The following is a 27,999-nucleotide window of genomic DNA, read 5'->3' as shown; positions in this document are numbered from 1 at the left end:
GATGACGTGCCCGCATAAGTCGAGAAGGGCCTCTAAGAAACTGTTGGGGTTGGCACTCAGCCAGCAGTGATACAGTTTGAGTCTTGTTACACGGCGCAAAGCAGCTGCGTCGATCAATGCTGTTCCTACTTTTTCACATCTGGCTTTTTTCTGTCTCCTTCTTACTGGGTGCATCCGGCGGCTCCCTCGTTCGATCCGGCAGCACTCCGAATTTATTACACGTACCCCACACGGCCCCAAAAGCCGCGATACATTTACTCTTATCTGTATTATTTTTTCCCTTTGTTATATCTTCGTGTTCGACTCGAACGGGCGCCATTTCATCTCCTGCTTCTCTGTCGCAGAAGCACCATTCTCTCTCTCCCGAAATAAAGTAAAGCGAGCGATAACGATACACGCTAATCGAGTAAGATAACAAAAAAGCGGTTTGTACTTTCCTTTGCGTTTTTCCTCTTTTATTTATTTGACACCATGTCGCGCTGTGGGACGTGCAATGTGGCGCTGGACGACGCCGAGGCGCTCCGCAATCACTACGGCTCTGAAGTTCACCTCACTAACGTGCGTCGCCGCGTGGAGGGGCTGCGTCCGTTAAACCAGCAAGAGCAGCGCCACGCGCAGCAAGAAATCGATGGCGCTGGCGTGGACGAGAGCGGCGCCCCCGTGTACTCGTGCACGCTGTGCAAGAAGACCTTCCGCTCCGTCCAGACCCTGCAGACGCACATCCGCTCCACCGCACACCTCATGCGGAAGGAGCAGCGCATTGTCGCACGTGATTCGGAGGCGGCGAGTATGCTGACCTCGACCTCGCTGGGCAGCGCCGCGATGGGGCTGCATCGGCGACACAACGCCAAGAAGGGGGCGGCCCGCAAGGACGCCGCGCAGAAGAGCAAAACGGCAGCCGCGAAGGTGGGACTCGAAGAACGGGAGGAGGACACGAGCGAGGTGCGCTGCATGTTTTGCGGTCTGCTCTCACCGGATGTGGCAGCCAACGTGCAGCACATGGAGGCGGCACACCACTTTATGATCCCCATGGCCCACCACTGCAAGGACGTTCCCGCGCTGCTCGCCTACCTGGCGCGGAAGGTGAACGGGTTAATGTGCATTGTGTGCAACGAGCGCACCCGCTCCTTTGCGTCGCTGGAGGCCCTGCGCGACCACATGCGTGAGTCGAATCACGAGCGGCTGATCCTCAGTCCGGAGTATCAGGAGTTTTACGATGTCGTGCTGGCGAACCCGGAGGGCCTGGCCCCTGTGCAGCTCGAAGGTGTCCGCGGCGACGAGATGGTCCTGCTCGACGAAAAATCGAAGGGCAAGGCCCGTGTCGTGCTGAAACGCGAGGGCGAGGTCCCCCGTGCCCGCCCGCGCGAGACAGAGGTGCAGAATGAGAAGCGCAAGGCCATCCTCGCCGCTGAGCAGGAGTCGCGTGCTCTCGTGAAGCAGGAGCAGAAGGAGCTGATGATGGCGCAGAACCAGGAAGCGGCGTGGGTGGCGACGCGTAGCGGCAACGCCCGCCACGATCTTCAACTGGATGTTAGCATGCGCACGAACAAGCTGCACCCGAAGGGATACGATGGCAACATGATGTTCAGTTAGAGTGCAGGGGAGGCGTTGTAAGGGGCAGGATGAAGCGGAGAACAGTGAAAGTAATCTGTTATGCGTGAGGCGAAAATGGACAAGAGGGCGTGGAGGCACCTCAACTCCGCTTCTTCTCTTTTTCCTTTCTGGTTCTGTTCTCAACGCCGAATACCGATTGAACTAACAGGCGTGTATTTGGACTCTAAGCGGCTTTCCAGAACCGTGCGTTGACTGCTCGCCCTCTTTGTTCTGTTGTCAGTAGTGTGCTTTATTTTTGCACGTTGTCGGTATACGTCTCAGAAAGTTTCTTTTCATTATCTGTTGTGGTGCCTGTGCCTCTGCGCAACGCGTTCTATTTTGAGGTACCGAATTTCCTTCTTATCTTTCCGTGCTGTTCGCGAGCAACACGTTCGTCTCCATTAAGCTAACTCGCAAAAACCATTTTGTTAGGATGAAGAACATTTTTGTGTGTGTGTGTGTGTGTGTGTGTTTGAGTGTAGTATTCAATGGAGATGACGCCGTTGAACTCTACGGTGAAAGGACGGGATTGAGTGATGGACGCGTGTCCGCTTGCTGCGAGGCGACTACGAACTTCGCGATGCAGGCTAGAGTCCATAGGCTGGCAAGACTGGGTTGGCTGGCTTCCACTTCGTGCCGAGAGAGGGTGCAAGGAGGAAAGCTCATTGCCAATTCCTCTGTAATGCAAACAAACAGGAAGAGACGTATTTATTTTCACTCAGAGCAAAAGCGTCGTTGGCGGATTCGCAGCTGTTGCTCAATTGCACTCTCGCCTTTCTCTTCCCTCCCGCCCCCCTCTCCCCGCTTTTCCGTTTTCACGCGGCCACTGCAGCGAACAACACACAGCTGTTCTTATCGTTGTCTTGCACGAACGTTAGTAACCCGTCATCGCGGGCTATTTTTTTAATTATTTTTCTTCTTCTTTTGCTTGTTTGTCACGGCGTCGTTTGTGTGTGCGTCGCGCCCACACAAGCATTAGCCACAACCGTGAAGCACGAAGAGTAGGGTAGTAGATCCGCTAGCAACACACCGTAGAAAAAGAAACCCCCCAAATAGCGTTAGGTACGATTCATCACCGTTGCGGTGAAGGAGGAGTTCTCTGTAAAGTCCTCCGCGACACGTTCCGGAGAGCTTGTGCAACCAATCATCCAACACGACTTCGCTCTCTCTTCATTATTATTATTATCGGACTCCTTCTGAGACGACACAAAACACACACGATCGGTACGCGGCATCATGTTCGAGGTTGTGACGTACACCTACGGCTTCGTGCTCTACGTGGCGGGCCGTACCATCAAAATAGAAAAGGAGACCTTTAAAACCTTCACCGACCCCGGAACCTTCCTGTCCGGTGCCATCGCTGGTGGGGTGGGTCGCGCGGCGGCGATTCCGTTTGATCAAGGCGGCAAGAAGGGGATTCAGCAGACAATAGGGCGCCGCATGCCGCAGTTTGGGCTCCTCATGATGTTCTACTGTCCCATAGCACACAAGCTGCTGCCGGGTCTGGAGCACGATCCGAGGTCGAAGATGCTCACCACCTTCATGATCGGCGCAGCGGCCGGCTTTAACATGCGGCTCCTGTGCAACCCAATCTCGCGTGTGCTGGACGAGAGCCTCCGCACAGGCAAGCAGCCGCTCGATGTCGCGCGTATCCTCAAGAACAAGACGATACTGCAGTTCTGGTACACCACGCCAAATCTGCTCGGGAACGCCTTCTACTTCGGCACGCTCTTCACCGTTTTCGAGGGTCTGCGCCGCTTTAACGAACGCAACCTCGTGCCGATTAGGCGATACGAGGGCGAGGATGAGGTGCTGCTGATGGGGGATGATGGTCAGGTGCAGGTGGTGTCGAAGCCGCACACGGCCCCCGCGGTGGTCGACCACAACTGGAGCTGGCGGAACTACGCGATGACGGTGACGTCGAACTTCGCCGTCGGCGGTGCAGCCGCCACCGTGGCGTCCACCGTGTGCTACCCTTTTAGCGCACACCAGTACATGCAGACCGTCATTCACGACTCGGCGATCTGCCGTGGACTCGTGCCGACGTTGATGAAGGAGGTGCCTATGGTGGCGATGATGTTTGCTACCTTTTCGGCGATACAGCCGCTGCTCGCACCCCGCCACGGCGTCCGCTGTGGTTTTGGCTATTGAAAAAAAGAAACCGCGCAAGAAATCGAGGAGAGTGCAATGACATGCTTCGCTCGTCCTTGCATATATATATTTGGGGCTTTCTTGTGACTGTGCTGACGTACTTCGTTAGGCATTCGCCTGTCCGTGATTCCCACGGAGGAGAGCTCTCGTCTTATTATCGATGTTTTTTTTTTCCTTGTGTGTGTGTGCTCCTGCATTTCAGCTCTCTGCCCTTTTTCTTTCTCCTTTTTTTCCTTTGTAGTTTGGTGTCAACGGTACTCGCACGGGCACGAAGCGGATGAAAGGCGTGACGCAGAAGAGAAATGTACCAATCCGTCGATAACAGGCGAAAGAGGAAGTGTACTGCGGATCGCTCTCGCTCTCTCTCTCTCTGTGGAACGGGATGGTGGTCGGTCGAGCTTGAGTCCTCGGCGTGACTATTGCAAATCCATTGTCGTAGCCTTGCTCCATATCGGTGCGATGACGGTCTTGCACGAGGTTCATTAATAGTGCTCTTCTTTCTCCCTCTACGTCAGTTCACGTTAAGAGGAGGAAGTGCAGGGATTGTTTTGGTGTCTAAATCCTAATGCTGGCGCTACTCTCCTATGCACCTTATCTAACCTTGTTACTATTCCTATTTTTCTTTTCCTGTGAGACGCAACCAGTGCGCATTTGTGGAGAGCACCGCAACTCGTTTCTCAAATAACAAGACAACGGGAGCTGAACACAGAGTATTTGCTCACGAACTCCTTCACCACACGCGTCTCCTCTCCAGCACAAACGGAAAAAGAGATAGCATTTCCCTACCGAGAAACAGGGAAAAGAGCAATGCGACGTCGCAACACCCTTGTTGAGTCGACGCAGGCGGCGGGCTTTGCCGACATGGAGTTCGTTCTACTTCGCTGCCCGAAATTTTTCGCCACGGAGAACGTCGCCACCGTCTTTCCCGAGGCGGCGCACGTGGCGGCCAGCTTGGCAGAAGCGGCTTCCGCCCACCCGGAGGTCGCCGACCACGACGTGAATTACTACCTGCTCTACACCTTCCAGCCCTGCGACTTTGTGATGGAGAAGGCCAGTGGCGAGGACAGTGAAGGCGAAGGACTCAGCAGCTGCGACGAGCCCGGCACCACCTCCTCCAGCGTCGCGTCCCCGGTGTCGTCGATGTCGGTGATTCAGAAGAGCGACAATGAGGCCCTCCCGCCGGTCAGTCCTGCCCCGCCTGTGATGGAGTGGCACGATCGCAGTCGCGACCGGGTGTACAAGTTCATGGCTCTGGCGAAGCGCCACATTCGGGGGCGTCTTTCGGAGGCGTCGGAAGGAAATGAACCTTTTTTCTTTATGGACTGGCCAGACCCCGCAACCGGGCTGCCGGCGTGCTCGGAGCGCGGCGCCACAACCTTCTCCGACGCCGACACCATCGAACAATTTTTTCCTTTCAAAAAGGTAATGGTGGCGGGTCCTGGCGGTGGCTGCTACATGGTGGAGCACCCGCGGTTTGGGTTGAACGTGTACCTCGACGCGGCCGTCCTGGTTGTGCCGCACACTCTCGAGGAACGACTCTGCGAAGCTGTTCGCAGTCTCGGTGTGTAGGTCACAGACGTAAGAAACAGAGGAGGAGCGCGATCCTTAATGGAAACAGTAACGACGCGTCTCAAAACGCATAACCCAGCAAATAAAGCTAGCATTGCGGATTACGTATTTTGACAGAGAAGAGTGCTATGCAGCGCCTCTCGTGACTCTTCAACTTATTATATATATTATTTTTCTCCTTGCTGTTCTTGAAATGTTAGTAACTGTGTTCTACATATTTCAAACAATCGCTTCCGCTCGTGTGGGTTCTTCCTCCCTTTTTCTTACTCGACCTCTCTTAAACTGTTGTATTAACCGTTTTCTTTTTTGGGGGCACAACTCGTTTGTGCTGCAACATTACAGTGGAGATGCTTTCTCCTTTAGCTTTCGATGTTCGCATTGTTGTTTCGGAGTGCCAGCTCTCGGTCGCTCGGCGAAGGAGATGAAGGGGCGTCTGAACCCATGTTGACTACGAAAATGAATCGCGTGTGTGCGCCAACAACGATAGTGCTTTTAAAGAAGGGACGGCCGTTTTCAATTGCTGGTTGTAGCAGATGAAGATGATGTCTTTTTGAGCTTTTGCAGTGAAAACGAACCACAAAAAGTGGTTAACTTAACTGCATTTCACGCTTTCCAAGGAGAGGGAAAGAATGAAGATTTCAACGTGACAGGGACAACTGCGTGTTTGATTGATCGTGTCCGTGCCAGTGCCTCCTTTTTCCCTTCCAACGCTACAGTGATGTTTTTTTTTTTATCTCCTTGCTGTGACGGTTTTTATACTGTAATCCGTACCCAAAATCTTGTGTTGTTCGAAGGAGCCCCTGAAGTGTTCCTTTCGACCTCAAAATATTTCAAACCGTGTTCTCCTCTTCGTTTTCTTTTTTTGATATTTGGAATGGTATGTGTACGTTGCGCCGAGTGTCTTTTCCCTTTGCCGTATCTACGACTGCGATATTTCGAAGAGCAAGCACGGCTAGTTCGTGAACGGATGGTCGATCATCGACTGCGAGGAGGTGCCTTGGTGGGCTCTTCCTCTTCAGTTGGCGCTCTTTTTTGTACTCGTTTTATAAGTGAGGGGCGTCTACCTCGTGACGCCTCATGGCTGCGAAGATTCACGGAGACAACTGAGCAGTGCTCTCGGCGTGGAGGTGCACTTCTACCTCTTCTTTTCTCCGTGGAGAAATGGATGCGATGTATTTCGTGTTTCTGCAGTGGGCCACTCGCGCTGCATCTCTCTCTCTCTTCCTCTCTCTCCCTCTTCTCGCTCTCCTTGTGCTCCTGCTATACGCAGGGTCAGACTATTTACGCAACGTCACATCCTGGTGTTCCGCCGCAACCGAGAAGAACAGAAAACGTATATCTAGCGTGTCGCCCTGACAGACATAAGGTGTGTGGTAACCTATCACCCTGTTTCTGTTTGCCAACGCTTCCGGTCTTCTGCAACGTAATTGTTTTTGTTGTCTTCTCTCTCCTTGTCACCACACTTCTCCGCACATACTCGTACAAACGGAGTAAACGTATTTAATTCCTATTTTGACGCTACAAACCCTTTTTCTTTTCTTCTTTCTTTCACCTGTTCCCACATCATGCGTCGTCGCAACATCCTTGTGGACGCCCTGCAGGCGGCGGTCTTTCCGGACATGGAATTCGTGCTGCTGCGCTGCCCCAAATTCTATGCGAAGGAAAACCTAGAAACCGTCTTCCCCGACGCCGCACAGGCCACAACCGCCCTGTCCGGTGGTGCACCGCACGATTCAAATTACTATCTGCTTTACACCTTCCAGCCGTCCGACTATGTCATGCAGAAGCCCGGCGACGAGGACGAGGCGGCGCTGTCGCTCGACGGCGACTCACAGGACCTGAGCAACGACGACGACGACGTCGCGTCGACCGCGGTGAGCTCGCCTGCTGGCAAGGCCGCGGAGGACGACTTCTCGGAGTTGATTCAGTACACACCGGCGTCCGTCGAGTGGAAGGACCGCAGTCGCGAGCGCTTTTTTCACTTCATGAAGGCTGCGAGGGAGCGCATTCGCGAGCGTCTGAACGCATCTGCCGGAGACGTGCCGGCGGCGCTGTTTATGGACTGGCCAGATCCCGCCACCGGGCTGCCGGTGAAGTCGAAGCGTGGTGCCTCCACCTTCAACGACGCCGACACGATCCAGCAGTTCTTCTCGTACAGCAGCGTGCTGATTGCCGGCCCTGGTGGCGGTTGCCGCATGATTGAGCATCCGCGCTTTGGCCTCAACGTGTACCCGGCAGCGGGTGTCATTGTAGTGCCGCGATGCGAAGAAGCGGTGCTGTGCGACGCCGTGCGCAGTCTGTCTCCCTGATGCAGCCTTCTGTATGTGTGTTGGTGTGTCTGTGGTACCCGTAGCGACGTCCGAGAAGCATAAGCGTAGTGCTGGAGATACATCTTTCCTCTGGTACTTCCGTCCTTTTCGATCCTCTCACCGGCGTGTGCGTTTTTCAAGGTGTGTGATTTCATCTCTTCCTCCTTCGTTGCTCAGTACACCGTTCGGCTAGACGAAGTGTTCTCGATTTTTGTTTGTTTTCTGTTTCTTTCCATACCATCTCCGCTCCCCTAATACATATTTTTCTCTTTTTTCTATCCGTTGAGTGTCTATATATATGTATGGCTCTCCGTTTTTCTAGAGACGCATTAGCGGTTCGGTAAAGCTTCAAAGCCGTTGAATAAACAGCAACAACATAACTATCGTAAAGGAAGGACGAATGCACAGCGTGAAATTGTTGTTCAAAATAAGCTTAATGTATTATACGTAAAACGAGTGGTGTGATTTGCTCTGCTGAATCATCTTCTTTTTTTTCTCTATATATATCTCTGTAATCTACATCTATCAAGTCTTAAGCTTGTCGTTTGTCGTAACGCACATGAGCGTTTCAGTGCAGAGGAAAGAAGAGTTTTTAATAAGAAGAACGAAAGAATTCAACTACTGCCAAGTAAATGCCCTCACCTTGCGGGCTCGTACTCCCGTTGCGCTGCTGTAGCGTTGACGGCTTCGACGGACCCTTCTCTCCCTTTCTGTCCGCACTTCTCCAAGGCTTGCGTCTTCACGCCCGCCTTCCATCGTTGACAAGTAAGATCGCTCTGTTGTACAGTTCTCTCCTCTATTCTTATCGTTTGCATTTCTGTGGTTTTTCCTACGAGGCTTTTCTCCCAGTCAGCGCTTCGTGCGTTCGGCCATGCAAAACGGCCATCTTTGTCGCGTGCAACTGCGCCACTCGTATAACCGCTGCAAATAAATTTTTGGTGTTTTTGTACTGTCTTTTTCTTTTTCTTTTTATTTACTTGTAGCTTTAAAGGTGCGGTTTGCTCTCTAAGAAACCGTCCGTGGGATTTGATTTTGGTTATCGTAATGTACGACGTGGACGTTGTCGCTCAGCAACAAAAGCAGCATTAGCAGCACCGATGGAGCGCCTTTACGAGCAAGAAAACTCCTACGACGCCCGTGAGCAGCCGACGGACCCCGCCTCATCATCGTCATCGCTCTCTTCGGCGGAGCGTGGAGGGCAGGGTCGACGCCGCCAGCAGCGCCACCCCGAACAACAACACCGTCACCGATCGCAGCGGTATGCGACGCAGATGGAGCGTCAAGACTCGCACCCACACTATTCGCGGCACCACGAAACTGTTGTGGCCGTGCTGCAGCCGCACCACCGTCGCCGTTCTTCCTCTTCTTCCCTCCCTTCCGTGAACGCCCATTTGCAGCGCACGCGCCCGCGAGACGAGGACGACGACACCTTTCACTCCCTCGCTTCGGGGGTGCCGAGTCTGGAGGTGGCGGAACTGATGCACGTGAACAACCCTTCCGATGTGGGGCTGATGGACGTAGCTCCGTCGGTGGCGGAGGACTTTCCTATGCCAACGTGGGCGCAAGAGGGCCGGTTGATGGAGCGACGCATTCAACAAGCGGTGGATCACGACCCAGTTGAACTGAAGGAACCTGACGGATTGCCAGCTGAAGGAGGAGGAGCTTACGGAGCAGCAACGAGAGCGTCGTTGGGGTCCGCGGCAGCTGGCAAGACAGTCGATGCATCGATGATGTGTGGTGGAACTGGTGCGCGCCGACGGCCGTCCAGTAGGCCATCGCTATTACCGGAATCGACTCTGCCGCTGTTCCCGCAAGACAACAGCGCGACGGCGGCTCCGTCCAGCGCGTCCCTTACAACGCCGCTCTCGGCCCCGCCCGGTCCGCGCATGAAAGAAGCAGAGCTGCTCGCGGACCCGCGAAACCGTCTGCTGAGTTTGGTCCTCTCCAACACCGCCGCCGGTGTCACGCTGAGTGAAATTGAGCAGGCGATGCGGTGGAGTGCGCTGTACGAGCCTATGTACGGCCCGCTGCTGGAGTACCTGCAGTCCTACCAGTCCATCTTCGTTGTCTCGCCCGTCGACGATCGCGTGCGGCTGCGGCGTCACTTTTCGATTCGAACGTCGCTGCTGCAGCAACCACCGCCGCAGCATCAACTGCAGCGCACGTCACGAACGCGGCTGAGCCGACGCGGTGGGCGAGACGCGGCGGCGCAGCGCTCCTCCTCCGCGGTGGACCGACGCCCCGGCAAGTCGTTCCTGCCCTCCGCCGAAGTGCTGGCCGCTCACATTGGCAGTATTAGTTACAGCTGCGTTGCCGAGCGTTTGGATCTCGACACGCTCGAGACGGTGTACCGCAGACGCGGCTACGACACGGCCATGATGCACACCGTCCTCCACGTGACAAGCGAGAAGGTGTTTCATCTGTTCCTTTTTTCCAGCGGAGCGGTGGTGTGGTGGGGCATGGACCGCAAGGAGCACTGGATGGTCGAGGAGGATTTCTTATCTGAGACGCTGCACATCGCAGAGGGCGTGGATCACCGCTACGGACAGGCGGAGATCGACGCGTTGTTTCCCATTTGGTGTTCCTACGAGGTGGATGAGGAATGCAACTGTATGCAGGTGGCCTCTCCATTGGGCATCCAGCCGTCCGCGGTGAAGCCCGCACTCGAGCGGCTGTCCAAGTTGCTGTGCTTTGACCACTACCTCGTCCCAGCAAATGAGCCGGCACGCAGCCTCGTCATGCTGACCTTTTCCCACTCCCTCGGTAGCTCGGCCCGAGTGGACTACTTTGAGTACGTGACGAAGTGGTCGCATCGCCACATCCTCTCGATCCCGCCCGAGTTTCCTGGACTGCTCGATTACTTCTCCACGAAGCGACGGGTGCGGAAACTCGAGGGCGAGATCGCGGTGGCACAACTGGCCGTTCAATCTATTCACGACACACCCGAAGTGCTGTGGGAAGTGCCGTGGCTGCAGGCGTATTACGACATGTCAGAGCAGCAAAATACCGTAGAGTCGCGCCTGTCGTGGTTTGCGTCGCGCAGCGACACGCTGTTGGAGCAGCTGAGTCACATCAAGGCGCGCCGCCATCGTCTGTTCATGCTCGGCTCGGACGTCTTTCTCATTGTGCTTCTGATTCTGGATGTGATGTTCATGACCTCCCGCCTCGTTGCGAAAATGTACTTTAAGGTGGAGGAGGATGATTAGGCGTAAACATTAACCGTGCGGAATGAAGTGGGTGTGTGCGACTACATCTAGCCAAACCTATCTTTACTATCATTGTTGTTCTTTCCCCGCGTGCCTTCTTTTTTTTTTCTTTTCTGCTTCCGAAGCGGTGAATGCTGATGTTGAGAGAGTAATCGGAACGCAGCGATGGGGCAAAGGTGACCACTGCCCTTCAACAGGCCCACACACGTGAGTCGACGTGCGCGTATACAGGAAGACGTTGTGAGAGACGCCGCGTTTGTGACGCATCACCAACAAAGTGCTCGTTTCGTGTTTTGCTTTGACTTTCGGCCTCGTACTTTCTCTCCTCTTCTTTCTTTTTCTTCTTCTGTCTTTGTCGCTTTCATGATCGGCGGATCGTTGTTCAACTAAGTGCACACTACGCAATCGCACGTACCAACTGTGGAGGCGGGCCGCTTCCTCTACGTCACGGTGCAGTGCCTTTCCACTTCAACGATTCTGTCTCTCTTTTTTTTCCCCTTTTCTTATCTTTCTTAGGCGGTGCCGTAATTCCAGCCGCAGAAACGTAGCATCACCATGTCGTCGGAAGCCAACAGCAGTTTCGTGTCCTCCTCATCGGCAGCGGCCGGGCAGCCGCTTGACCTCCGCGCCTTTACCTCCTGCTACACCGTCACAAAGCACTCATGGAGAGGAAAGTACACGCGCATCTTCGGCGTCGGTCCGCAGGGCATCGGCACCTGCAACGTGCGCTCCCTCACCAAAATGACGAACTTCTGGCCCTACACGCCGTCCCTTCGAAACGTCGCGGCGGACGGCGTCGCCGGCTGTCAGTTTCTGCTTCTCACACAGAGCAGCGGCGGCAAAACGGAGGAGCTGCGCTTCTCCTGCGGCAGTACACAGGAGCGGGCCAAGCTGCTGACGGATGTGAATCGCCACCGTGGCCACTTCGACGCGGGCTACCGCCAGGCGCTGGCGAAGCAGTCTTTTGCGGCGATGAAGTACACCATCAACGAAACCCAACGCGCGTGTACGCTGCGCGTGACGGCCATCGGAATTGAGCAGCTCACGCGGGTGGCGCAGGACGGACGCAGTGACTCCCCCGCTTCTACACCGCAGGCCGGCTCGTCTTCCCCAGCAAATGGAGGCGCCGTGTACGAAAAGGTCGGCGAGTACCTCTTTGCTGAGATTCGCGGCGTTACCTCGATCGAAGGCAAACCGACGAGCGTCGTCATCGCCGCAGGGACGGAGATGAAGATGCATCTGTACGAGGTGGCTGACACGAAGCGCTTCCTCGACTGCATCTACGCCTACGCGCGCGACGTCATTGGGCTGCCGCCGTACCCCCCAATGAACGTGCTGACGCAGGCGCTCTTCGACCAGGACCGCCTCGGCGTCCGCCGCGACAACCTGGAGGCCATCGAAGAGTTTGCCGTTTTAAAGAATTCGCCGAAGCTACGTGACGGGGCGGTGCGTCGTCTGCTCAGCACCACCACCATCGCCCTGGTGGAGCGCGATCCCGTCTCCTACAACCCAACCAGCGTGCATTTCCTCGCGTCGATCTTTGCGCTCGTGCGTTGCGAGGACGACGACCAACGCTTCTACGTCATCTTCAAGGATACATCGGTGCTGAAGTGCTACCAGTCCCCGGTACGCGACACTATTTTGGCGCACTTGGTGACCGCCTGCTACAGCTGCGGGGACGGCAACGTCAGCGTCATCTCGCGATCGCTGCAGCGCCGCAACCGTCTCTCCTCCCTCACCACGACGGTGACGGAAGAAGTGGAAAGCCTGCTGCTCAAAGGACTGGTGGAGGGTCGCCCGCTGGGGTCGACGGACAGCGGCACCGCGTCAGCTGCCAACGGCCCGGCCGTCGCCGCTGGTCTGCTGGCGTCGTTAGAGCTCTTCAACGCGAATGTGCCCCGCACGGGGCTCACCTGGAGCGAGAACAAGGACGGCCTCTTTGCGGAGAACCGGGAGAAGCTCATCTACAATGCCCTGGATGCCGTGCTGACGCACTTTACGTGGATCAAGCCGCCCGCGTCACCTGTGCCAGAGACCGCGTCCGCCCTCGATGCCGCCGATCCGCACTTCGTGATCGAGCAGTTTCAAGCACTCAGCCGTCTCTCGGTGTCACGCGTCGGCTTCAGCTCCATCGCCCTCGTGCCGGCGCTCTTCAGGGCCGCTGGCATCTTCTCGGTGCAAGCATTGCGGATGAACAATTTGGCCGTCTCCTTCGCGGTGATGGAGTTCCTGAACACGCTCATGACACCCTTTCACAACCACTACGAGATTGAGCACGAGTCTATCAACAAGAACCGGCTGCTCAGCGCGGAGGGCTTCGTACGCAGTCTGCTTGAGGTGCTGCGCGATCACATTCCGAGCGAGAGCGCGTCGCTGCTGGTACTGGAGCTGCTCTTCTTTTTTGAGTTTGCGCTGTGCCCGCCGTACAGCGAGACCACCGACCCGGCGCACTTCAAGCGGATCCTGCGAGACATGGTGGAGATCGTCGGCCGCCATCTTTTTCTCCTCCTGAGCCACACCTGCGACATTATTCGCTACACCGCGGGCCAGCTCATTCGTGTGGCGATGGAGGAGGGCGATGAGCAGCAGTTTGTGCGCATGCAGCAGCTCGCCATGTCGGAGGGCGGCCTGCTCACGCAGTTTAACACCGCGGTGTTCTCGTCAAATCGGAAGCTGCGTGATTTGGCGCGTCGCCTCGTCGCGTACTGGGCGTTTGGAAACGTCCCTACGCAGGATGTGCTGCGTCGCATGGTGCCCATCACGCTGCTGAACTTCCTGCAGTCCACCGACCCGGCCCCAAGCGAAGAGCAAGAGGAGGAGCGACGGAAAAAGGTGGCGCAAATGACATCGAAGTTCCGCGAGTCGCAGACGGGCTGGTTTAAGAAGTCGTTCAACCCTCTCGAGGCGACGCTGGAGGCGAGCGGTGGTGGTGATGCTGGTGCTGGCACAGACGTAGGCGCGGACGGCGGGCGGGTGCGCTACCGCGTCCGCGACGTCCGCGTGCGGCTAAACCTCAACTGGAACATGTTCTTCTACCAAATCAAGCGCGACCACCTCCGGCCCGATCTTATTTGGAATCACACCACCCGCAACGAGCTGAAGGCGGCGGTGCAGGCGGAGCTCGACTCGTTTCGGCACTACAGCGACATGCGGAGTGAGCGGATGGTGGCGTGGAACTACGCGGAGTTCGAGGTGGTCTACCACAGCCTCGACGGCGAGCTCAAGATTGGGCAGCACTACCCCCGCCTGCTGTTTGAGGAGGCCCACCCCGTGATTGCGCGTCCGCGGGAGTTCTTCAACGACATGTACCACCGCTTCCTCCTCGTGCAGGACACAAAAAGCAAACTCGAGTGTCTGCACGGGCTGGCGCTGCTCTGCAAGCACTACCCTGAGCAGATTGGAGAGTTTCACGACGTGCCCTATCTCCTGCAGATGCTGCAGGGCACGATGGACCCGATGATGCGGGACCGCCTGCTGCTGCTCCTGGCCCACCTGCTCCGGGCACGACACAACATCAAGCTCTTCCTCGACCACGACGGTCTCTCCCCGTTGATGGAGCTCGTCACTGTGGCCCACCTGCACATCGACCGCCCACAGCTCAAGTCGGTCTCAAACACGATCGAGTACGCAGGGCATCTGAAGGAGCTGCAAGGACAGGAAAAGGAGTGGCACTTCACCAAGAGCGGCGCGAAAGCCGGCCCGGTGTCGTTTGCGGAGCTGAAGGAGCTCTACAAGTCAGGCGAGGTGACTGCGACGAGTAAGGTGTGGGCACAGGGGATGGCGGGGTGGCGCGAGTTCCACTCCGTTGCGCAGCTGCGCTGGGGCATCGTCAGCGCCGACCTACCCTCTATATTGACCTTAACAGAAGTCACCTACACCGTGCTGGATATCTTTCTGCTGCTGTGTGAGCATTACCCCTCCGTGAACGGCGACGGCGCCGTGATGCAGCCGCAGCCGAAGGTGAAGCGTCTGCTGAGCAGCCCGTCGCTCCTGCCGCACCTCGTGCAGCTCTTGCTGACGTTTGACAGCGGCATCTGCGCCCGCGTGCACACGCTGCTCTTCACGCTGATGGAGGCGAACCCGTTTGTTGGCCGACTCTTCCTCACGGGTGCCTTCTTCTTTTCCTGTCTCTACACCGCCTCCGACGTGCTGCCCATGTGCCGCCTCCTCGCCGCAACACACCGACGCCAATCCTTCCAGTACACGCTGGCAACGAACGACTTGGTGCGGGACAGCATTCTGGCCCCTCTGCTGCCACCGGCGATGGTCTGCTACTTGACGCACCACGGCGCCGAGGCGTTCGCTGATGTGCTGCTCGGCGAGTACGACAACCCGGAGGCCATCTGGTCACCCGCGATGCGGCAGTACCTGGCTGGCAAAGTCGCCGCCCACGTGGCCGACTTCACGCCTCGCCTACTTGGCAACAACACGGTCGTCTATCAGTACTGCCCGATCGTCGGCGTCCAGTACGAGTCGCTGCAGAGGGAACTGTTTTGCAGTCAGTACTACCTCCGACACTTCTGCGATGAACTGCGCTACCCGAACTGGCCGGTGCGCGACCCGGTGCGCTTTCTCACCGACATCCTACAGCAGTGGAAGGAGGAGCTGAACAAGAAGCCGTCGACGCTGACGCGCGAGGACTGCTGCGCCATCCTCGAGATGCAACCACCACCCGCTGCGGCAACCGCAGGCGACCACGCAGCAGAGAAGAGCGCGAGCGACGGTCAGAACGACGGCCCGACAACTTCCACTTCCCGCGCCTTCGTCGCTGCTGCCGCGCCGTCGTCGCTGGCATGGCAGCCGTCCAAGGCAGAGCTGCGAAAGGCGTACTACCAGCTCGCTGCGAAGTACCACCCCGACAAGAATCCAAACGGGCGGGAGACCTTCGAAAAGATTCAACGCGCGTATGAATACCTTGTCGCCGACACGGTGGAGTCCAGCGCACCCAACCCGGAGAACATCTTTTTGCTGTTAAAGGCGCAGTCCATCCTCTTCAAGCGATGCGGCGTCATTCTGCAGCAGTACAAGTACGCCGGCTACGATCTCCTGCTGCGCTTAATCGAGTCGGAGTTCCGTAGTCCGGATGCGCTGCACAAGCCGATCGTACTCCTCGACCCCGCGACGGAGCTGTGCTACTTCACGATTCGCAACGCCCCCTTGAACGCCGATGAACTGCAGGAGGAGAACGGCATGCACCTTCTCGCGGAGATTGCCACCTACTGCTTTGACTTCATCACCCCAAACTCGAAGGATGCGGAGGTGCACGTGCGCATCGCAAAGCACTGCATGCTGACCTTCTCCATCAGCGCACGCTTCACCGACTGCCGGCTGAAGATGTTACGGGAGAGCAAGATCGCCTACCTCACCGCGAAGGGCATAGCGTACTACCAGGCGCCAGAGCTCTCGCGTGCGTGCACGGAGGCCTGCGCCAGCGAGTCGCGCAGCGAGAAGATGCAGTCGGAGCTGATCCAGTACGGCAGTGTGTGGCACCTGCTGCAGCCGCTCTTTGCGTACGACGCATCCCTGGAAAAGGCCGGCGTGGAGCTCACGGAGGAACATCACAAGCAACTCTTCGCGAATCGTGCAGCCCTGTTCGCCCTTCGCGCCACTTACGCCATCACCGGCATTCCGCGCCCCGTTCCGGTCATCAAGATAAAGACCGATGAAGCGACAGGGCAGCTATTGTCGAGCCCGATTGCATCGAGCCAAACTACTCCTGCGCCGGTGGGCGACGACCACACGAACAGCGGCGACGAGGTGGTAGTGACGACACGACATCAAGGGGTGTACCGTGTGCTGCGACAGCTGCTGACGCCATTCATTCTGCACAAGATGGAGAAGCAGCCAGACAGCGAGGCGGAGGTGCTGGCGCTGCTGAACAGCAACTCAGAGACGCCGTACTTTCTCTGGAACAACTCCTGTCGAGCGGAGTTGGAGGAACTGCTTTCCACCACATCGGAGCAGTTCCGCGAGGCGGCCTACGGCGCTACCGACCTGCCATCGCTATCGTCGATTGTCAGCAACTTTACCTACTCGCTGCACGCGAAGGAGGTCGTGGTGGGCGGCGTCTTTCTGCGCCTCTTCATCCAGCAGCCGAACTTCCCGATCCAAAACGCTGCTGGTTTCTTTATGGCGCTGCTGGAATTCTTGCTGGGCACGCAAGCCGCCGATGGCGTGGGGGCGGGGGCGGCGGGAGCCAAGGAGGAGGATGCGAAATCCGGCGCGGAAGCAACCGTCTCCTCAGCCATTAAGCAGGCGCCGTTGCTCGCTGCGCAGTCGCTGCGCGTTCTCACGAGTGGTTACACCGAGTTGCTCGCACCCGTCGCCGCGCAGCGGATGACCGCCCTGGTACTTTTACTGGGTGTGCGGGTGGGCGACGGGGACAAAGAAGAGGTGAACGGCAGTCCGATCGAGGTCTGCGATGCGGAAACGCGCGCGAAGTTGGTGCTGGAGGTGGTGCAGAGCATGACGAAGCTTCTCAGCTTCGATGTGTGCGTGCATGCCCTCGCCGCCGTCGACACCGCCATGACCGCCGTCACCTTGTTTACGCAGCAGTGCCTGCGCGACGCGGAGGATCGCAACCGTTCACCGCCTGCCGAGGAGTCGATGGCGGTGCTGGCGCTGGTGCAGGCAACGATGGTGCACCGCACCTTGGTGCAGCAGCTGCTGGACCGTGGTCTTTACGTAGTGCTCTTGTCGCTCTACGCCACCACGACCAGCGAGGAGGTTCGTGAGGAGGTGTGCCGGTGCCTGGGCAAGGCTTTTGCGGAGCGCCTCGTTGGACCGCAGATCTTCCTGCGCTCGTCGCGTTTTTTGCCGGTGGCCTTCTTGGAGATGATGAAGGACAACGTGCGACAGGCGTGTCGGATGCTGGACACGTGGCAGGAGAATCCGGAGCTGCTGTGGACGAAGCCGCAGAAGGAGGACTTAATTGCGCAGTTGAAGGCAGCACGCAGGGAGGTCGAGGCAGCACTGCGCGCAGACCCGCTCGCGTGCTGGAAGCCGGCCCAGACGGCTGCAGATGGCGCTGTTGATGCAAGCAGCGGCACGACCAGCGGAGCGGACGGCACCGACGCGGCTGCTCGACGCCTGCGACAGCTTCAGGTGGGTGGCGTGTACGTGGCGCTCTACGTGCAGCAGCCCGGTTGGGCGGTGCGGCATCCAAAGGACTTCCTCATGGCGCTGCTCGAGCGCTTTGTGAAGGAGGCCGACAGGGCCACCGTCACGTGGTCCACCTTCTCCAACGATGTCGTCGAGCTGCTGACGAAGGCCGGTGAGGTGCTCCTGCGCAACTCACCCGGTCTGCGGGACTACTTGGCGTCCCTCGGCTACGGCGGAAAAATGCTGCGTCTGCTCCCTCCGCCGGAGAAGGGCACGTCGAACGACATCGTCGTCAAGGGTGCCCTTCAGTGGCTGCGAGAGATGAGCCGCTCGGCCGCCTGCGTGGAGTCGACGTGCAGCACGGTGGACGTCTTTCCGCCTCTCCTCGCTGTACTGCAGCAGCATCCCAACGTCACCATGGATACGCTGGAGGTGCTGGAGGGGTTTTTCAGCAACGCCACGCGACGCTCGCGCCTGCTCGAGCACGCGGTGCGCGATCGCCTGCCCGAGACACTGCTGCGCTACCTGGAGGAGGGCCTTCCCGATTCCGCCAGCGCAGCCGCTGGAGTCAGCGCCGCCACCATCCGTGCCGCGCTGGTGAAGGTCATCAAGGCCCTGCTGGCCTCACCAGACGACGTGAACACGCCGCGCATTGCGGAGCTGCTTGACCAGAGCCCGGTGTGGGCGAAGTACAAGCACCAGAGTCACGACATGTTCCTCGCGCAGACGCAGTTTGCCGGGTACTTGACCTCCGGCGACCGCCCAGGGCCAGCCGCTGCCACGTTGTCCTTGACAGCGCCAACGGCGACAACGGACGCCAACACGCGAGCAGAACCGCCGCCGGTGGATGATCACTCGGGTGTGCCGCCGCCTCTGTAAACACAAAAACAAAAGGTGGCCCTTGGATTGTGGCCATTGCTTCAGCCATTCATTTTGTGTAGTTGCTTTGATTTTGCCGTTGCGCTTGTAAAGCGCCTCTCTTTGCTCATTTTTTTTCTTCTCTGTTAACTTGCACCTGCCGTATTGTTTTTTGCGTGTGATCTGTAAATCGCGGTTGTGATGTGGGAGGTTGTCTCTCTCGCTCTCGTTCTCTCTTGTTTTGTTTTTCTTCTTTTATTGATATCGGACTTTTGTTCTTCTTGCCCGTCTCGTTTTGTGTGAATTCGAAACGCGTTGCACACGGCTTGAGCGACGGAAGAGCGACGCCAACCGCCGCTGCCGAGCACTTTGACCCCTCCGCCTGGCGTGACCGCACGAGAAGTGTTCGCGCTTTTTTCATCGTCGTTGTTCTTCATTCAGTCGAAAAGAGATGCTTCGGGTCTCTACTGCTTTTCCCTTTGAAAAGTGAGAGAAAAGGGAAAGTAAAGCGAAATTCCTTGTTTGCACTTCTCTCTCTTCTGTTTCCCTTCTCCTTCGGCTCTCCGCCACCTCTTGCCCTTCACCTAGAGATTTTTTTTACGCCTTCTCGCCGACTTCCAAAAAAAAGAAAAAGCCTCATCCAATTCTCTTTTGCCACCGCCAGCTATCTGTTTTTTTCATCTCTTTCCTTCTTCGCCTCTCAGTGCCTTTCTTCTATCTCCCCGCAGGAAATAGAGATCTCGATCTGAAAGGAGAAAAAGAATCCAACTCGCCGCTCTCCTTCACGTCTCTCTTCGAAAGAAATATATACACGTATTTATCTACTCAAAGAGTCACTTCACCCGAGAGAGAGATCGCCTTGCAGACCATGCAGCTCCCCCGCATCCCGTCCTACGAAGAGGCCAGCATGGCCGCCGGAGAGTACCCCACCTCGCCGATGTCCCCGTTCGGTCACCTCAGCAAGAAAATCGATCAAACGAAGCTCAAGACGAAGGTGTGCCGGTACTACCTGATCGGCGCGGCCTGCCCGTTTGGGGAGAGCTGTGCCTTTTCGCACAGCGAGGCCGCCATGGCCTCCCCGCCCACGCCGGCGTTCCCGACGGCGTCGTCGGCGAAGGGCACCGCGAGCATCTCCTCGGAGGACCTGTCCAAGTCGGGCAGCGCCAACGCGAGCGACACGCAGTCCAACGGCGACGCGGCGGAGGTGCCGGAGCGGGTGGTGTTTGGGCAGCCGCCGCCGGCCTACGCGGAGGCCATGAAGGAGGCAGAGGGCTTGGCAGCGGCGGAGGTGGTCGCGGCGCCGCCCACGTACCCGAAGCGCTTCCGCTTTGACCCCTACAGCGCAAACTGGATCACCTACGAGAAGTCCGCGTAAAAAAGGAAGAGGAACAATAATGCCGTCGAACGTGAAATGAAAAGTAAGTTCGCGAGAAACTGAAAAAGTTGACGATGATGCTGATGAGCAGCTGCGACACGGACTCGCGAGAGTGAAGTCGCGGGGCGCGTGCGTCCCACTGCGATCGTCAAGGCCGGCCATGAAAAAAGGAAAGGCCACGCGACCACGGTGACGCCAAGGGAAGAAAAAATGAAAACGAGAACTTGCACAGGGGAGGAAAAAAGAAATTCTATGCAACCAGTGAACACGCACACAATGCACCATGTGCGTACAACACGCACACCCACACAAATAGTGAACGTCGCAGAACACACATGTGCACGTGCGGAAACAACTATACAATTGCCAACGCTACTCCACCTTTTTTTTTCGCATTGCTGTTTCTTTACGAATGCATATACATATATGCGTGTCCACTTTCTGTTGTTGCCATTCGACCCGCTTTTCTGGCTTTCCACGGCTCACCCGTGTCGAAAAGGAAGACAAAGAGAGGCAGATAGCGTGTTGCGTCACATATATGTATTCGTTTACCCTTTTTTTATTGTTATTGCTTTAACGCATGTATTGGGTACAGCCTTTTGCGGCCGCTCGTGTTACGCGAGAGCAACGGGATACCCCAACCATCGTCGAAGATCGTGGAGCCCTTCTCCTTGGTGGCCAGCGATGCGTTGGAGCTTCGCCGTCTCCTTATTTTTTTTTCTCAACTCCTCGCGATTCACTTGTGTTGTCGATGTCGCGTATATATGTTGTTGCAATGGCGGGTTTCCGCGCCGCGTGTGAGTTTTCGTCGGCTTCCATTGTTTCAGTTTCCTTTTTTCCCTTTCCTTCATGATGTTCTCATTTTAAAAGGGTGCTTGTGTGTTTCACTGCGTTGTCGTCGTGCTTTCTTCCTCCTCTTCTCCAATTCCGTCTTCGCTTTTCTCTCCTCTGACGTCCTTCTCGCTTAGTCATTCGTGCGCATCTCATCACGTGGGCGTGCTTCTTTTCATCCCCCCTCTCTCTCTTTTGTTTTGCTGTCTTTTTTTCTTTCTTCTCCTTCTTCCCTTCTTTGTTTCCATCGATTAACACACCGCTCTTTTCTTGTTTTGTATTGTAACTGTGAAGCCTTCCCTTTTTTTTATTCCCGTAACTGTGTTGTGTGTATGCTTTCTCGTATCTTTACTTTGTCGTCTTTCGTGGAGTTTCGTTTTCGTTTCTTTGCTTGCCCGCACACACGAACACACACACACGTATACTTCTATGTGATGTGTGTTTGTCGCGCATTTGTTTGCTCCGCGCTCACTTATGCAACATAGGGTTCTTTTTTTTGTTTTCTGTTTTAAAAAGCTGATTGCTGAGTTGCACACCTTTGTTATTATTATTATTATTAGGATTTGTTGCTGATCTACTCGATGTCGTTGTTGGTGTTTTGTTTTCTCTTTCGCTTGACACTCCTCGGTTTTTTCTTTTCTCTCTTTTCTGAAGAAGTTCTCGTTGTCTTTCCTCTCCCTTTATACAGCTCGTTCCTGTGTTTGTTGTTCAAGTTTTCGTGTAAAATATGTTAGTGACGCTGCTCTCGTTTCTTCTCCACCTCGCCGACTGGTGCTTTGACTGTATCCTCTTATTGTTATTTATTTATTTATTTGTCTTTTATCTCCCTCCCTTTCTGTGTTTTTCACAGCGTCCAACGCCGCCTCCCGTGCACCGTCATCACTTCCTTCTGAATGTACCTCCTATGTGCCTCTTCTCCCGCAAGCAATGAACGCACCAACACCCGAAGAAAAGAAATCAAAACGCAGAACATTTTAATAGCTCGTTTTTCTCTTTCAGCTGCGAGAGAGGCTTTTACGGTGCACCCGGAAGATGAATGGACGACTACTTTCTCCGTCTTCTCTTTGCTCTCTTGGCTCTTTGTGTGTGTGTTTCTCGTGTTTCTTATTCTTATTCTTGTTTCGTTTCCTTACCCAGTCAAGCCCTCTGTTTACATGACTATCCACCGAACCGCACGAAAGACAAAGAGCAGCGTTTTTTTGTTTTTCTCTGTTTTCTTCTCGTTTCACTTTTTGTTTGTTTGCCTGTAGCCCGTCTTCACTATCCTGCGCCTCCGTTGTTCTTGTTCACCTTCGGTACGCACTCTCCCTCTCCCTGTGCCTCTCTGTTATATCGAAAAGAGGAGGTTGAGCTGCACGGCTATGGGAAAGAGTCTCCTTTCTCTCTCACTGCATCACAAACTCCACCCCCAATGAAGTGGGAACTCCAGCTGCTGAAATCGTGAAGGAGAAATGCACTTTTTTTTTTCTCTCTCTCTCCTCTGCTGAAAAGGGGTTTTCTCCTCATCAGTGGCGGTTATGTTGACCTGACATGACGTTTGCTTTCGTTGTTGTTTCCTGTATTGCGGTTTATACTGCGTTCGTCGCCTGCCGTCTACTGTTTTCTGTCTGTCTGTGTGTGTGTGTGTGTGCGTGTGCGTCCATGATGGAGTGCCGCCGCACGGCAGAGGACACAACACGCTCTCTCGGCGAGTCGAAACCATTTCCTCTACTGGGCTTTTGAGGCCACGGATACAAAAGGAAAAGAAAAACAAGAATCGGAAACGTGACGGATCAGGGCAACATGGACCGCCTGCTGCCGGGGTGCGAAGCAGAAACCCGTCTTCAGTGATGATGGAGACGCACATACACACTCCTTTTTTGTTTTTCTGAGCGACGCGAAGAGATGCTTGGGTAATGTATTCTTCTCCCTTTTTGCAAAGGATGCCTCTTGTCTCCTCCTTATCCAACGTGCTTTCCGCGGTTTCTCAAGGTGTTGTGTATCTTATTTCTTCTCTCTTCTCGTATGTGCAGCGTTGCAGCAGCGAGCGGCAAGAAGAACAACGGGACGGATGAAGCGCCTTCTCTCTTTTCATTTTTTTTTCTTTCTCGGTGGTTCTTAATTTCATGCTGCTCTTCTTTTTGTTTTTCTTCATCTCTCTTCCCCACCTCAAAATGGAAATCTGTTACTGTTGCGAGTCGTTGGTGCTGGTTCACGTTTGTGAGGTATCTTGTGTCGTGGTTCTTCTTCGTTTAGTGCGGCCTTGTTTTCCTCCCCCACCCTACCTCTTTCCTCTTCCTCCCCCTTTTGAAAGAAAGAAACTCCGAGGCTGTGCGGCGCGTACCCGGTAGGATGGTTATCCTCTATTTTGCCTTTCCTAGACACAAAAGAAAAATGTGGCGTTTCTCGTCCTTCAGCCTTCTGCAAATGTACGGTCTTACATACTGTGACGGCTTCAACGCTACACTGCTTATTAAGTTTGTCGTTTAAAGATCGTCTATATTTCTTTTTTGTTTCTAAGCGCTTAAAGTTCCTCGAGTAACCACTACCTCCAACGTTTAAAGCACTTCACGAAGTCCAAGAGTCCCTTCACACACCAATGCGTGTCTCCTCGAACGAAAACCCCCAAAAGGAAAACCGTCTTGGCATCAGTCTTTGTGTTTCTTAACAGACAAGGACGAAAGTGATGATGTTCAAACAACGACGAAAAAAAAAATGGGTGGCAGCAAGCGAAGAGGTTTCATCTCTCTGCTGTATTCGATTTGTTTTTTTTTGTTTTGTACAGGCAGATCACCCCATCGCGTTGCACTCGAACTACGTTTTCTACAGCAACTGCATCTTCTGTCGGTGATGGCGAAGACGTAAATCGATCATTCATCTTTAAGTCCTCTTTTTTTCTTCGACATTTTTTGGTTGTTCGAAGAACCAGGGAAAGAGATGATTGTTGTAATCTGTGATCATTTACTCTTCTCTTCTTCTTCTTTTTTCCGCGTAATCGCGGACGGGCATCGACAACGGTAGCACAACGCTCGCAACATGTAAAAGTCACACCACCCGTAACTGTTCTCCTCTAGGAAGGAGAAAGGAAAACAAGAGTACAAGGGAGAAGGCCCGTTCTCCACAGCTGGAATAACACGATATATGTGAAACTTATACGTACCACCTTTTTTCCCCTTTATCTTTCTTTTTGTGTTTTTGTCAAAGGTGTTTTTCTATAACCTTACGTTGTCTATTACTATTATTATTATTACTCGACTTCACGCACAGCTTTCAAAAAAAAATTTCTCTCTTGCTTTTTTTTTTCCCGTTACTTTGTTTGGTGTTTTCGGCAACCGGTTTTCTCTGCTTTTTGGTTCCCGCGCGCTGGTTTTTGATGCTTGTAACACACCCCTCACCTCCTTTCCTTCCCTCTCTCCGTGGGCTTTCGTGGGTTGTGTTGGTAGCCACTGCTACGCCGTGTCCTCCCCACGACCATCGCGACAACCGGCGAGCACTCCAGCACGGAAAAAAATAAGAATTGCACCACCAACCACAACAAAAGAACACCGACACCAAAGGATGAAAAAGCAGCATCAACAACGATGACGGAAAAAAGAAAATGGAATTCCACTTCACACACAAATTAGTTTTTATTTTATTTATTATTATTTCCTTTTTTTCTTCTTCTTTCCACGACAATCCTAACCGAAACGGAAACGCAAAGGCGCACCGCATTTTTGTAAGCAATACCAAAAAAAAAAAGAAGATAGTTAGAATAGAGTGGGCCTCAACGAGTTTCATGGTGAAAAGCAAAGAAACGATTGTTCTTTAAAGATTCTCAAAAGTTTCTCCGGCCCCGCTCGGCAAATTCCGAAATGAAAATCGATACAAAAGAACGCATCCCTTCTAGCCCAATACTCCTTGTTTGTTTTTCACCTTTATACAGGATCACTTGTACGACCATCAGTTCACCTTATCTTTTAGCTCCTCCTCCTCTACACCTTTGCTGTTGTTGAACGCCTCTCCTTGAAAAAGAAAAGGAAATATGGAGGAAAGCAAGGTGGAATCTGAAGGCGAGACTGGAAGAAGCCTCTCCGTTCATGTTGACGTTAAGGGTTTCTTTGTTTTTTTTTTGCTGTTGTTGTTGTATATGCAGGAGAACTGCTGGTTGGGGTGGGCGTCTTCGTTTCGAATCTCGAGAATGCGAGCGGGTGTGCGTTGAAGCAGACAAAGGTAACAGATCTTAATATATCGTTTTCAGTTAATTTAAACAGCTCAATTCGTTGACGACAGAAAAGAGATAAGCAGAGAAGATTGAGGTTGTTCATAACAAATATATATATATATATATTTATTTATTTATATAGTTAATATTAAGGAGACTCACGTGAAGTCGATTGAGGGAGATTACACAACGGAGTCCGGCTGGCCGTCCCACGGGCGTCTACAGCGCAACTGCGTTGGATCATGTAGCTACAGATGCTTGTTTCAGGAGCTTTCGTTGATATTCACACCTTTGGGCGCTCTTTTTTTTCCGCTGCAAAAGAAAGAAATGGATGCCTTTTGAACGCTTTTTTTCTCTTTCGACGGGGGTTGAGGACGAAGGCAGCAAACGGAGCCGCAAAAAGGTGTGTTAAATCAAATCGGAAAAAAATGTCTTCGGAACTTGCAGAGACCACTTCAACGACGCATTCATGTGTGCTTTTCGACTTTGATTTAAACTTTTATTATTACTAGTACTTTCTTTTGCTCACTTTGTATTTTTCTACTTTTTTTTTCCTCTACGATTCTCTTTTAAATATTTCTTTTCTCCGGTTCTGCCTCAGCGTAAACCATACTCCAAAACAACAACGAAAAATGATCATGGAACACGGATAGATAGTCCAGCTGGAGTACGTGGAGTGCATCGGCGCTGTGTTTCTCGTGCTTTCCTGCTCCTTGCTGTTCACCTTCATGGCCGCGTTCTTTTTTGGTCTTCTTTCTTTCTTTAACTTCTCTCCCGCCGCTGGAAGGAAGAGAAGAAAAGGAGTGGTCGGATGCTGGACGGCGAGGAATCAACTGCCTGCGTGGGCCCTGCAAGAAGGGTGCCGACAGAGCTGCGGCAGCATGACAGCGCGTTGGGTCTTCAGAAAGGTGGGGGAGGAAAGAAAAAAAAACCCGAGGCTACTTTACTTCTGGTGCTGTGCTGCTGAAGAAGGAGTTCAGAAACACCGGAGTTCTTTTCTGAGCACTTCGTACGTGTCGCGCGAGAAAGAAGATGTTTTCTTTTTCCTCTCCTTTACTCTCTGTTGTCCTCTCCTCCTCTCTCTCTCTCTCTCTCCCTCTCTTCTTTTCTTTGTTCTCCAACCACGACACTGTTGCGTCGGCCCTCGCACACTGAAACAGCCATTTAAGCATTAACTTCTTCCTATCCTCTCTCTCTCACATAGTTTCTTTTTTCGTTTTCATTTTCCTCCAGTCATAACTCATACTATTACTACTGCTGATTTCAAGATCCTTTCTCTTCTATTTCTGTGTTCTTATTCATTTCGCATTCTGTATCTGACACGCACTCCACCGAGCTCACCACTTCTCCTTGACCGCGAGTACACCAGAAAGTAATTCAACCGATCATCATGAAGCACAACGCTGCTCACACGCCGGGTGCGCAGAGCTCTGCACTCGGCCACGAGCCCACGAAGCCCACGCCGGTCCACGACGGCAACAAGGAGGAGGCGAAGGGAAAGCCCCAGCTCACGAGCAGCCGCATCGACTCTACCAAGTACAAGACGAAGCTCTGCCGTCACTTCGCACGCGGACTGCCCTGCCCCTTCGGCGAGCACTGCGCCTTTTCGCACGGCGAGGATTTAGCCACGATGGGCCCGAAGGACCTCACCTCGATGCCGACCTCCCCGCTGAATACGAAGGCGCGTTGCTACACCCCCGAGACGGCGAGTCTAACGGGGGAGGACGGTAACAGCATGGAGAACAGCGCCCACTTCCGCGTGCGCTTCCGTTCGTTGTCACGGTCGCACTCGCAACAGCACATGCAGCCGCCGCCGTCGTATGAGGCTGCCGTGACGACCGCCGAGGGCGCGACGTCGTCAGCAGCAGTCCCTCCGCCGTCCTACCCGCGTCGTTACCGCTTCGATCCTTACAGTGCTGACACAATTGTTTATGTGCGCGGCTGAGGCGGAGGTGCTTTCCTTTCGTTCCTTCACTGTTGCTGTAACGCAGGAACAAACAAACAAAACGGAAAGAACACTCTCACAGACGCCTGCTCACAAAGTGGCATGCACTGGTATACTTTTTCTAGGTTCGTTGGGCACTGAGTGGCGTAACGACTTCTCTTTATTTGCCTTTGTGTGTATGTGAGAGTGCGCTGAACACGGCCCCTCTCCACGTCTATCTTCTTCTTTTCCTCTCATATGGGTTTATTTCACTGTGTTTTTTTCTTCCTTTTTAAAAACACCATTTTCTGTGTTTGTATGTTTTCTGGTTGTCTTCGTACGATACATTGAGTTTGACAGCCTTCCCACGTCGCCTCCCTAACGAGTGTTCCATTCACTCCACCATTCTTTCCTTCGCTTTCTTGCTTGTTTGTGTGCCTCCTGTATTCCAACGCGTTCTCACGGACGTGAGTTTTTGAACGTGCGTGTAACTGCGACGCATTTGGTGTTTCGCCCATTTCTGTGTGTGTGTGTGCGTGTGTGTGTGTGTGTGTGCGGATCACGTCCATGTCACCCACCTTTTTCTTAACCAGCATCGCTACCATTTTTTTTTTTTAAATCTTCTGTGGTTCTCTTTTTGATCTGTCCTGTTTTATCTCTCTCTCTCTCCCATGCAGAAAACAAAACTTCCCGGAGACGAACGTGCGGGCTGCTGTTTTCCCAATACGTTTCCTATTCTGGTGTATTTCGGTGATGATGCTTGGATGATCTTCGCACCGTAGAGAAGAAGTGAAGAAGCACCAAACGCCGACTTCCACGTTTCCCATCTTTTAAGCTCCCTTCCTCCCACCGCCCCCAGTCCCTTTTTTTGTATTTTGTTCTTGGGACGTTAGCTTGCT

General features: G+C 54.2%; 8 protein-coding genes across 17 annotated transcripts; all 8 read left to right on the top strand.

The window, feature by feature from the left end:
* Window positions 1-201: 201 nt before the first annotated feature.
* Window positions 202-1,593, top strand: ABB37_02949 (zinc-finger protein conserved; the record flags this gene model as incomplete). The annotated part of the gene is made up of 1 exon (XM_015800118.1): window positions 202-1,593. Exon 1 carries the CDS (start codon window positions 472-474, stop codon window positions 1,591-1,593), a length of 1,122 nt encoding a protein of 373 aa, XP_015661720.1. The 5' UTR covers window positions 202-471.
* An 831-nt stretch (window positions 1,594-2,424) lies between these two features.
* On the top strand, window positions 2,425-3,744 carry ABB37_02948 (putative mitochondrial hypothetical protein; the record flags this gene model as incomplete). Of its 2 annotated transcripts, none has more annotated exons than XM_015800117.1 (1): window positions 2,425-3,744. In XM_015800117.1, exon 1 carries the CDS (start codon window positions 2,830-2,832, stop codon window positions 3,742-3,744), a length of 915 nt encoding a protein of 304 aa, XP_015661719.1. In that variant the 5' UTR covers window positions 2,425-2,829. The 2 variants fall into 2 exon arrangements, with proteins under 2 accessions (XP_015661719.1, XP_015661718.1); XM_015800116.1 differs by having other exon boundaries at window positions 2,439-3,744.
* Window positions 3,745-4,377: 633 nt separating this feature from the next.
* On the top strand, window positions 4,378-5,313 carry ABB37_02947 (hypothetical protein; the record flags this gene model as incomplete). 2 transcript variants are annotated; one of them, XM_015800115.1, is made up of 1 exon in its annotated part: window positions 4,378-5,313. In XM_015800115.1, the coding sequence occupies exon 1, from the start codon at window positions 4,552-4,554 to the stop codon at window positions 5,311-5,313; it is 762 nt and encodes a 253-aa protein (XP_015661717.1). In that variant the 5' UTR covers window positions 4,378-4,551. The 2 variants fall into 2 exon arrangements, with proteins under 2 accessions (XP_015661717.1, XP_015661716.1); XM_015800114.1 differs by having other exon boundaries at window positions 4,388-5,313.
* A 1,269-nt stretch (window positions 5,314-6,582) lies between these two features.
* ABB37_02946 (hypothetical protein) lies at window positions 6,583-7,622 on the top strand (the record flags this gene model as incomplete). 4 transcript variants are annotated; one of them, XM_015800113.1, is made up of 1 exon in its annotated part: window positions 6,583-7,622. In XM_015800113.1, exon 1 carries the CDS (start codon window positions 6,879-6,881, stop codon window positions 7,620-7,622), a length of 744 nt encoding a protein of 247 aa, XP_015661715.1. In that variant the 5' UTR covers window positions 6,583-6,878. The 4 variants fall into 4 exon arrangements, with proteins under 4 accessions (XP_015661715.1, XP_015661714.1, XP_015661713.1 ...); XM_015800112.1 differs by having other exon boundaries at window positions 6,589-7,622; XM_015800111.1 differs by having other exon boundaries at window positions 6,633-7,622.
* Window positions 7,623-8,470: 848 nt separating this feature from the next.
* On the top strand, window positions 8,471-10,828 carry ABB37_02945 (hypothetical protein; the record flags this gene model as incomplete). Of its 2 annotated transcripts, none has more annotated exons than XM_015800109.1 (1): window positions 8,471-10,828. In XM_015800109.1, the coding sequence occupies exon 1, from the start codon at window positions 8,720-8,722 to the stop codon at window positions 10,826-10,828; it is 2,109 nt and encodes a 702-aa protein (XP_015661711.1). In that variant the 5' UTR covers window positions 8,471-8,719. The 2 variants fall into 2 exon arrangements, with proteins under 2 accessions (XP_015661711.1, XP_015661710.1); XM_015800108.1 differs by having other exon boundaries at window positions 8,613-10,828.
* Window positions 10,829-11,218: 390 nt separating this feature from the next.
* ABB37_02944 (putative endosomal trafficking protein RME-8) lies at window positions 11,219-18,808 on the top strand (the record flags this gene model as incomplete). The annotated part of the gene is made up of 1 exon (XM_015800107.1): window positions 11,219-18,808. The coding sequence occupies exon 1, from the start codon at window positions 11,384-11,386 to the stop codon at window positions 18,806-18,808; it is 7,425 nt and encodes a 2,474-aa protein (XP_015661709.1). The 5' UTR covers window positions 11,219-11,383.
* Window positions 18,809-19,374: 566 nt separating this feature from the next.
* On the top strand, window positions 19,375-20,162 carry ABB37_02943 (hypothetical protein; the record flags this gene model as incomplete). 4 transcript variants are annotated; one of them, XM_015800106.1, is made up of 1 exon in its annotated part: window positions 19,375-20,162. In XM_015800106.1, the coding sequence occupies exon 1, from the start codon at window positions 19,656-19,658 to the stop codon at window positions 20,160-20,162; it is 507 nt and encodes a 168-aa protein (XP_015661708.1). In that variant the 5' UTR covers window positions 19,375-19,655. The 4 variants fall into 4 exon arrangements, with proteins under 4 accessions (XP_015661708.1, XP_015661707.1, XP_015661706.1 ...); XM_015800105.1 differs by having other exon boundaries at window positions 19,377-20,162; XM_015800104.1 differs by having other exon boundaries at window positions 19,415-20,162.
* A 6,173-nt stretch (window positions 20,163-26,335) lies between these two features.
* ABB37_02942 (hypothetical protein) lies at window positions 26,336-27,121 on the top strand (the record flags this gene model as incomplete). The annotated part of the gene is made up of 1 exon (XM_015800102.1): window positions 26,336-27,121. The coding sequence occupies exon 1, from the start codon at window positions 26,567-26,569 to the stop codon at window positions 27,119-27,121; it is 555 nt and encodes a 184-aa protein (XP_015661704.1). The 5' UTR covers window positions 26,336-26,566.
* Between the last annotated feature and the right edge of the window lie 878 nt (window positions 27,122-27,999).

This window comes from Leptomonas pyrrhocoris, assembly GCF_001293395.1.
Source record: "Leptomonas pyrrhocoris isolate H10 chromosome Unknown, whole genome shotgun sequence".
NCBI lineage: Eukaryota > Euglenozoa > Kinetoplastea > Trypanosomatida > Trypanosomatidae > Leptomonas > Leptomonas pyrrhocoris.
The sequence above is the reverse complement of the archived record's forward strand: the minus strand, read 5'-3'. Positions and strand labels throughout refer to the sequence as shown.